Source organism: Amblyomma americanum, chromosome 8 (genome assembly GCF_052857255.1).
Source record: "Amblyomma americanum isolate KBUSLIRL-KWMA chromosome 8, ASM5285725v1, whole genome shotgun sequence".
Lineage (NCBI taxonomy): Eukaryota > Metazoa > Arthropoda > Arachnida > Ixodida > Ixodidae > Amblyomma > Amblyomma americanum.
The window spans coordinates 22,487,909-22,497,868 of NC_135504.1; the positions used below are offsets into that span (position 1 = coordinate 22,487,909).

Consider the following 9,960-nt stretch of genomic DNA (forward strand, 5'->3'; position numbering starts at 1 on the left):
ATCGACAGCTTCACTCCATCCTAGAAAAACACCTACAAACTCATCCTCACACGTCACTCTACAATGGGTTCCCGGTAATGAGGGCATAGGAGGGAATCTAAGCATGCACTCTCCCCCACTGTTGTAAATGTGTGACCTCCCTCTCTCTGGCCTGAGGACTACGACCAATGACAACATAAACAATTTCACAGACAGCGCTTGCAAAACATTCAAAGAACTATGACACAATCGAAGAGCATTCCCATGCCTACCCAAACACATGTCTGCCACGCCCAGACACACGCACTGATGACGCAAAACTATAAGCAGTATATTTATCGTCTATCTGCCATGGAAGGCGAACTTGCACAGGTTGCATGCTTATCCCAACAACAAGCAGACCATTTGGGAGTGCCCGCACATACAAGGCAACAAACAAAATCTATACCAAGACAGGCAAGCCCTGAACTGGGAGAGCTGGCTCGCTTCACCCCCGAAGACCGAACCTCTCCTACTACCACTCCTGGCAGAGTACAGGTAGTAGAAACATGAAAGGAAACACGATAGCAGTGGCCTCCACACTTAGCGATGCTCTTCGGATACAACGAACAACTGTCACTCGCATTGCTCGGTTATAGCGAACAAGGAGGTGCCGTAAACTCGCACCTGCCATCGAAAAATTCACTTCCACCAAGCGCGGGAACCGAAGTACGTCTCTAAACCTCCCGTGACACCATCCCAGAAAGAACATGGCAACCCAAAAAGGCAGTAAAAAACTGCAGAATTGAAACTCTACAATTATGCTGGTCAAGTACACACCGATGGCCTATGCATGATTAATCATTGCGTGCATGTGTGCTGGCTGTGCAAATCGTCTAAAGTAGACAGAGAAGCGTGGTGGGCGCGAAAGTCGAAAGCTGAGTTATTGCGTAGGGGATCAACTAAGGGCAGTGATTTGAGGCTTTAGTTTAAAAATGCCGCTGCGGTGGCTCAGTGGTTAAGCACTCGGCTGCTGACCTAAAAGAGGCAGGTTTAATTCGGGTTACGGCGGTTGAATTTCTATGGAGGCAGAATTCTAGAGGAAATTCTACTGCGCGGTGTCAGTGCAGGTTAAAGAACCCCAGTTGGTCCAAATTTCCGGAGCCCTTCGCTATGGCATCCCTCATAACCTGAGTCGCTTTGGGTCGTTAAGCCCGCGGAAACCAAAACTTTTTCTAGCTCATGAAAACTCCGTTTTCTGGAAAAGTAGCGTCTTTGCCGTTAGAGCACGATAATATCGACGTGGACCAGGTCTCTTAAAGATGAGTACAAGAGTATCATTTTCAGTGAACACACTCTAAACACGATTACACTTATATGGGAGTAAAACGGAGTAAGGGTGTGCGCTAGAGAATAGTTTACTCCCATTTTATTCCTGTCAGTGCTGATTTGATCCAGCTACCCAATTTATAATTTATGCCATGACACTAATTTGGTTTGACCCTGTACGTCCTTACCTGAAGTGCAAGTTATAGCTAATAAAGTACTCACATTGCTAAAAAATTGGAGTACCTATAATTCATCGATCATTAATGCCTCCAAAACGAAAGCAGTAACATTTCACCCTCGAAATAAAATCAGAGATGCTGACCTTAATCTTTGTATTGGTTCCTCCAACATAGAAATAACATCGGAAGCGAGAAGCCTTGACGTCGTATTTTATAAAAATATGTCCCGGAACTCGCATGTTAGTTGTATTCGAACCAAAACTCGCTTGCACTGTTGGCTTGATATCGCGATTACGCTTTCTTTTACCTCAGACTATCAAAATGCTAACCTGCAATTCCTTGTTCTTCGCCACATTAAGTTATTGTTTCGTAACTTGGGCCACTACCACGAAAACCAACACAGACATTCTTCTAACTTCGAAAACTAACACAGACAGAAAAAAAGAGATGTGTATAACTACCAATGCTAGCTTTGACGTACACACAAAAAAAAAATTCTATAGTTAAAAAGTTCTGCCTCTAACATCCTTTATAGTTTCCTACTTATTTCACAGTACAGGAAGAGCATAGCAAAAAACAATGCATTTATAAAAGAACTTGCTTCATTAACATTATGAACCAATGTACACAACCCGCGCAGCAATGACCCTTGAATACTACCATGTACTCTAACAAGTTACGGGTGGGAAATGCTTCATTACCAACTGCTCTTAACCGAATATACCTCCTTATTATGATAAGCAATTTGTAAATTTTTTTATGCTTTCTTTTCGGCTTCCTTTTATTCATTCTCGTGTTCGTAATGAGGTGTTTGTACCCGCTACTCTGCCAAGTGTATAGCAGGATGCAGGATCAATCAAGCCTTCAGAAGGCTTTTTGTCTACTTTCCTCGACCCTGCATTTGTATTTTGCAAAGCTGGAAATATATATCCTGCAGGGGCGTAGCCAGGAGGGGTTTGGTGTCAGAACACCCCCCTAAATTTTCTGAGCGCTGCATTCCCCCCCTCCCACCCATTCCTCTCATCCCTTTTTTTGGCCGATGCTATTTACACTGCATCGATATATTAAAGTGTAAAATAAAAATAAGAAGAGTGTCGGTTTATTCTCGAAAAGATTGATGTACCATCAGGGGGGGGAGTAACAGACCTCCCCCACTCTAAGTTCCGACCCATTCCACTCTGTGTAGGGGGCGCCACCTGACAAAGGACTTCTGGTGTCGAAATGGGCCCACAGCACCAGTCTCGACATCAGAAATGTTTTTTCAGGTGGCGCCCCCACGCAGAGTAGCAAAGGCCGGAACCTGGAGGATGAGAGGTCTGTTACTTTTTCCCTCCGATGGTACATTGTCACGGCTCTATAATAAAAAGCGACACTTATTCCTGAAAACAGTCACTCTGAAGAAATGAAATTTGAGTAATTTATTACTTGTCTCAGTAATTTGTTATGCAATGAATTATTTTTCTTGTCTAGTAGTGTAGTGCTGTAATGAATTCCTCAATGACAGTAATTTCATTGCAAAATAATTAATTACTTTAGGAATTACCAAGCACTCCTCCTTGTGCTGGCAGTGCCTTGGTTTGTGTGCCGTCAAACCAGGGCAAAATTTTCAACAAGTATTTTTCAAGCCCACCTTCATATTTATTTATGTGAAGTACCTTACAGGCCCATTGGGTATTGTGTAAGGTGGCCATAAAAGTACTATACAGTGCATTAATAACGAAAGGAAACAAAAGCAAAACATACAATCATGATAAGCAATATATCAACAAATTAGTAGAGAAGTAGAAGCGATGCAGAAATAACAACAGGGGGAAAAAAAACTAAAAGAATATGCGACACAAAATAAAGCACAACAATAAAGGATAATGTGCTTGCAGAACGTGGTAACAATGAGTAGCACAGCGGGATTAAAGCAAGCATGTTAGAGAAAAAAAAAAAGAACGGAACATAACAGGCAAACATAAGTATATAAGAAAACGTAAAAATTGGCACGACAGTTTCAGCAAAGTAAGGAACAAAAAGTAAGAAAAATACATTTGAAGAGAGGCGTGCTAAATGACGGTTTCAGTGAAATGTGTGATGAGTTGAGTATGGAAAGAATCTCGATTAGATGTGGAAGCGATGTTGTCCGCTAGGTCATTCCATAATCTGATGGCTCGTGGTAGTGCTGATGAATTGAAAGCCCCATAGATATAGGTTCTTGTAAATATTGAGTATTCTATGGCACAACAAACTAAGAAACAGAAGTGTTTTGAAAACTGCCACTATGGTGTTCCCCGGTGTGTGCGTCAAAACTAGAAAGAAAGTAATTTACCAATAACTCCTTTACTTTCAATGATATTACTTTTTGTGAGCAATACTTGGGAATGCAATCTATTTAAATTTGGATCATTTTAGTATAACAATTAGTAATTATTGAGGTAACTACATTCAAAGTAATTTTTAAACACATACAGCAAGGAGCAGCGCAACCACTGCTCGTCTTCGCAAAAGCTCTGGAAGGGCATGCGTCTGAGTCTTGCATGATGTCTCAGTGCTACCAATATATGCGAAGGGGGGCTCACTGCAGTCACCGATGCGGAAGATGCCGGCCACACGCAGTACGTTGTTGGGTTCCCCCCAGCAGGCGGCATTCACCGTGTCGCGGGGGGAGTCACGCAGCGTGAAGTTGAGCACGCTACGCTCCTCGCTCGAGCGGCCAGATGACGATGGGCCTGAAAAATTTATGCGTTTTAACGTGATATCATTAGAAGCACTATGGGCCAAAATGCTATGTCGGTCATAAAATTCTCCCATTGGCCGGAGGGAAGGACGTCACCAAACCAGAGCATTTTCATTGGCTGGAGAGAAGTGACGTCATCAAACCGGAACACTCCCATTGGCTGGAGAGAAGTGACGTCATAAGACCGGAGCATTACCACTGGCTGAGGTGAAGTGACGCCACGAGACCGGACGTGACGTCGCTTCCAGTAAAGGCGTCAATGGCTGCCAATGATATCGCATTGCCAATAGATAGTATAAGTAACGGAATTGGATGTCCCTGTGAATTTTAATTTTGAAAATTAGAAAGGGTATTACTACTACAATGGGCTTTAGTCAACTTCGCCAAACGATTTGTGTTCACATGCATAGTATGTGTAAATCCATTAAAAATCCCCATCAAATGGGGTCTCTACACGACGATATTTGGGCAAGAATATCTTACATGAAACAGCAGAAAGTGAAAACGAAAATTAATATATACAGGAGCAGCAAACAAAGGAAAGAAAAACTTTTGGTCAGACAAAATATCAGTTTCGTTTTCAATCGACGAAAAGATTCGTTCGCAGAAACATTCACCAACGGTGGGCTTTACCTCTGTGTTAGCACGAGTGCGGGAAAGCCGACAATTAAGGCATACTACAGACGATACACAGGCTTAACTCCTGTACAGCTTTTTCGGAGCATCTGTGAGAACAGGAACACAACGCACCGTTGATCGCAGAAACGGTTAACAACTTCCCTCGGTGAACAGATTCAGTCATCAAGTGACGCATCGTACGGTGCCGAAAAGTAACTTCCAGTGAGTCGATATGAAGGATAGCCTGAATTCTGCTCCGGAACCGAGGGTAGGAGATTTCATCTCAAGCCTATTTGTAGAGCTCATCGCATTGCTCCGAAGACCTGAAACTTATTCGCTTGCTTCAGCCGAACGAAGCCGTAAAATATCACGTGTTTGCAAAGTATAACATGTTTGGAGGTACCTCACCTGCACCTGCAGCAATTGTTCGAACAGACTGTTTGGCGATAACGATGCCAAGAACAGTCACTTTGGTCGTGTTAGGATCCAACCTGTCGATGGACGTCCGGTTGAGCACAGCATCGCGCTCCATCTGAGTCAGCGCATTGCCAGCGGCGTTGGACGGAAACATGACAGGTGTAAAAGGTAGCTTATAACTTTTAAGTAGCACCTGGAGCGAGCGTTCTCCCAATTTCGAGCTTCTTCGACGGAGAGGTGAGGCGGCGTCGGAAAAGAAGTGCTGCGCGAGGTGCAGTTTTGTTTGCCGTCTGCGACGGGTTCGCTACGTCGCCGTTTGCTCAAGCATATTTTCATTCACTAAACCAATCACGCTAAAGATTAAGCAGGGATTTAATAAATGTTTCATAGGATTTTATTTTGTGATATACCGCAAGCATATTTCATCGCGAAACATGACGATTATCGTCTGCAAGTGCGCCGCGGCAGTGTCAACGTGCGATTGCAGATTGCTAGTTTGTTTCACTGAACGACCGTGCAGTGGCGCCAGCTTACAGCCCGTTCTTCATTCACTGATCTCTACTATAGCATGTCCACTAGGAAAAAAAAAATCGGAGCATGTGCAGGTTGTACACCTCCTAATGTTAGCCGAAAGGCTAAATGATGTTCTGGATAGCAATGGAGCAAAACTACAGTTGATCAATTAGCGCAGGAAATTGAGGATACGCGAGAAATATCACTGCAAGAGGTGCTGTTCAGAATACATCGGACATTGCGTCACGACTGAGCACTCTCACGTGAATTTGGACTTCCGGGTCGTTTCTGCGGTTTTGTTTTGTTGGCTTGCAGACGTGCGGTTTCGGCCTTCGCTTAATACTAGCGCTCACACCGCTGGAAAAATGACGTTATGCGCTGCCTCAAACTGCAGTAACTTCAAAGCAGCGGAATGCAACATGTTCCGAGTACCATTAAGTAGTGAATGGCGAAAACAATACGGCGTTGCGATCCGGTGGCAGACTGCCTGCTACGAGCTCCACGGACAGCTCTTGGCTTTGCTTCGAGCATTTTGTTGGTGGTAAACTTTCAGAGCGTTGTGGAAGTTTGGGGGTTCGGTTAAGTATGCTGTTTTCTGTCCTTGAGGAGCACCAATTTCTCACTCGGACAACTTCGGACACAGTCGTTCTCGCATGACTGCGTTACGTAGCACCACGCTGTCGTAGGGGTGCAGATATGTGCTGTTTGGCCTCCGTCACTACAACTCGGCAAGATGTTAAAGGACAGAACGATTTATTGCTTAGGAATTTGTGCTGCATGCGAGTTGCTGGAATTCAGAGGCCTATGCGATCGCAACAGTCAGCTGCCGAAACGGGGACACCGGCCACGGCCTGGTCCCGTTGCCTGACGTTGCTGGTCGCAGTATGTGTTTACGAGCACTTTTAAGATTTAAGAATTGTTTTATGTGAACATATTTCCCAACTTCATGTCCAAAGTGAAACACATGTTTTTACCATTGTTTTTCAGCAGCGCAGGGGACAAAGGACGAGACAAGTGTACAGACACCCTTTGTCCGCTGCGCTGCTGAAAAGCAATGTCCCAACGGGCACTGAAACTACACTGGACGTTCAGTGGACGTTCACAGGACGTCCCACACATCCCCAGGACATCCAAGGGAGCTGCAGTGCCCATTGGGGTCACACCAACTTGCCCAAGCTTCTACAGTATCATGTTTTTACCAGCAGACCAGTCGATCGACATGAGCACACAGCAGGTGTGGGGAAATTATAAGCTATAGCTGTTGTGTTAAAGTTACCCGTTTGTGTGGACCCGCATGTTGAAGTTACGTGTTTCTCCGTTTCCTGTGTGCGGAGAGGGAGAGTGACGTACAAGCTGATCACATTAAAAAGTGATAAGGCTTATTCACCGCTATTCTTTTCATACTCAGGCAGTAAGCTATGAGAAGCTTCACTTCAGGATAACCGAATAAAAAATATATATAGCAGTCAACATAGTCCAACTGCTTTCACCTTTTATTGTACAGCACGTGGGAGAATTGACATCCGAGACAAATGTTATAATACTGAGCTGTCGCTCTGCAGCAAAGCATCATTTGAAAACTGTTAGGTGCTGAACATGCATGTGAAATAAATGTTTGCGTCTCTAGCTTACACGTGATGCATTGCATGATTGCATATAGGAATATTGCACTGAATGGTTGTCTTATTGCGAGGGACGTTAGTGATTTCAAGGAGTGCGAAATGCTGCAAGGACGGAAGAGACCAGTCTGGTGGTCGTTGGGACAATTATCCATAAGGATAAAGAGTAATAAACATACTATAAAATTGCTAGTTTTGAAAGGCCAAGGAGCAGATTGTGTTCAGACATTCCAGATTTTTTGGTATCACCAGTGTCTTAGGGACAGTTTACCAAAGCCAGTTAACATTCAAGCTATGCCACAGCTGTGCTCACGCCAAAACTAAAACTGGATGGGAATGCCTTTCGTTCAACATAGCACAGGACTTCGTCAAAGGAACTTGTAGAAAATGCTGAAACAAACTCGGATCAAGCCTCTGTATGTGCTGGAAAAGCCGAAGCGGGATTTTTTACGCTCTACCATGCTATTTATTATAATTTACTATTTGTCACTCAGGTCTCCTGCATTAAAATTATTTATTACATGCTGTGCTGTATAATTTGTGCCTGCAAGAGTTTTTGCAAGACAAAGGTTATATCAGATGTTATTACCCACATGACAAGAAGGGTTTCCAGTTAACAGCTGATGAACTTTCTCTTGCAGTTAAACAGTGAAGCTTCCTATGTGAAGAGTTTGTTCTGCTTTTGGCTGTGGTCTGCTTTATGTTTTGTCTGTGTGCCTGACTTTGTTTATGTTGTGGTGCCTGTAGCAAAGTTGTTCAGCAGGCTTTGATGCTTTGCTTTGACTTGGGGTTTTCATCAGGAAAAACACAAGGCAGGCTAATCTTCTGCCTAGCTGCTTGTGCTGTTACTTGCCTACCTTACCTTCAACACTTTGCATACAATGCATAAGTTTTACATTTCCACATTTCTGTACATATGCATCAACAGCTGAGGTGCCAGACACTGGGACATCTGTCCGTACATTGGCTGGTGTTTCTTATTCGACCAGGCTTTGAGCACTAAGTACACGACAGCAAAATTGCTACAGACTCGCCTCTGTCTTGATTTACATTCTGAAGCTAGTGACCATTCAAGGGATGCCATAAAACAAAGCATTTATTTTAGTACTTCTTTTTCATGTACATAAAGCAGCAGCCAGCATTGGGAAATCAATCTCATGAATTCTTAACATTGAGAGCTGCAAGTTATATGTAAATGGCATGTAATGTCCCGCACCATCATGTGTGGGCTGTGATATGCACTGCGTGGTTAAGTTTGCGTGTGAGTGAGGTTCTTGTGCTCATACCAAAGCCTAAGTGAATGAGCACACCTCTTTCAGTGCTGGAATAGCTGCTATGCCACTTGCCTATCCATGCCCTTGACACACAATAGTAGAGGTCTTCAGCCACAAAGTCTAGGCGCATGCTCGGTGCAATTCGTACTAGCAGAAAGAATACAGTAGTGCTGAAAATGCAACACATTTGTCATGCAGTTGCATTTTTGCATTACAGATGAACCGAAATTCGATTTCTTGAGCCTGTTGTTATGCATGCCAGCTAGTGCAGTAATTATTCCATAAGCCATAGCAAATATTCGACAAAAGCAGTTGAGCTGACAAGAACATAACAGACAGTAAAACAGATTGTGCACCTTTGCTAAGGTTGTGAAGCATTGTTAAGTACAGATTTTTGGGAGGAGCTCAACCTGCCGCATGTGCCAATTGTAGCGCAACTAAAACGCGGTGCATACCTTGCTTGCAAGCAACGAAAGCTCCGGTGCTACCGCGTAGCAAGAAACCCTTGCAGCTCCGATGCAGTGCACATGAAAGCTTTGTAGACTAGAAAATCATAAAATATTGCAAATTGTATGGTGTCTCGTCTAGAAGCGATACATGGGCAATGAGGGACGCCGTAGTGAAGGGCTCCGGATTAGTTTAGACGGGTTCTATCGCACAGCACACGGGTGCGCCTTTCGCCCTCCGCTGCCATCGAAACGCGGCCGCCGCTTCCCGGATTGAACGCGCGGGCCTCCGACTCGGTAGCCGAGTGCCCTAACCACTAGGCCACCGCGGCTGGTGTAAAAAAGTACCTGAAGTCCTCCGAGGATTTGCATGATGCAAGCTCTTCGCCGCCGTAGCCACTCTGCTACAATATGTGCGCAGCAGTGCGCTCGTAACGCTAGGCTACAGTTGCTGGTAGTCCATACATTCAGTGCCTGGTAGCGCGAAACCTCTCGGAAATATGCACCCTAACGTATATTAGATATCAGTGCAGCGGCCGAGTAACAACAGGAGAACTTTTTAGCGCGTGAATGAAGCGTCCTTAACTTCTGCGCGAACAGACTACGCACGCCGAAACGTTGGCACTTGCAACGCTTTTTCGTCATTAAGTACGGAACGTCGAGCGCGGGCATCATAATGCACGTACAGCATGCTCACCTTTTTTTACGACTTTATTCGCGCGTATTAACACATGAAGAGCCAAATTCAAGCTTGTCAATTCCGCATTTAAAGCAAAGCGCTGTACACGCGCACAACGCGCATCTCGCCGAACCACCCGGAAGTCGGAGTAACCAGCATGCCTTGCGGCTCGTTCGGATTGGACACCAGTGGATGATAGAGTAAAG

General features: G+C 44.5%; 1 protein-coding gene across 1 annotated transcript in view; it reads right to left on the reverse strand.

The window, feature by feature from the left end:
• hdm (meiosis specific with OB domains hold'em) overlaps window positions 1–5,522 on the reverse strand; it is a 46,005-nt gene extending 40,483 nt beyond the window's left edge. The window contains exons 1-2 of the mRNA XM_077634108.1: window positions 5,215–5,522; window positions 4,031–4,180 (exon numbers count right to left, since the gene is read on the reverse strand). Coding sequence (XP_077490234.1) covers window positions 4,031–4,180; window positions 5,215–5,377 — 313 coding nt within the window. The 5' untranslated portion in view covers window positions 5,378–5,522. The remainder of the gene's footprint in view (window positions 1–4,030; window positions 4,181–5,214) is intronic.
• Window positions 5,523–9,960: the final 4,438 nt, after the last annotated feature.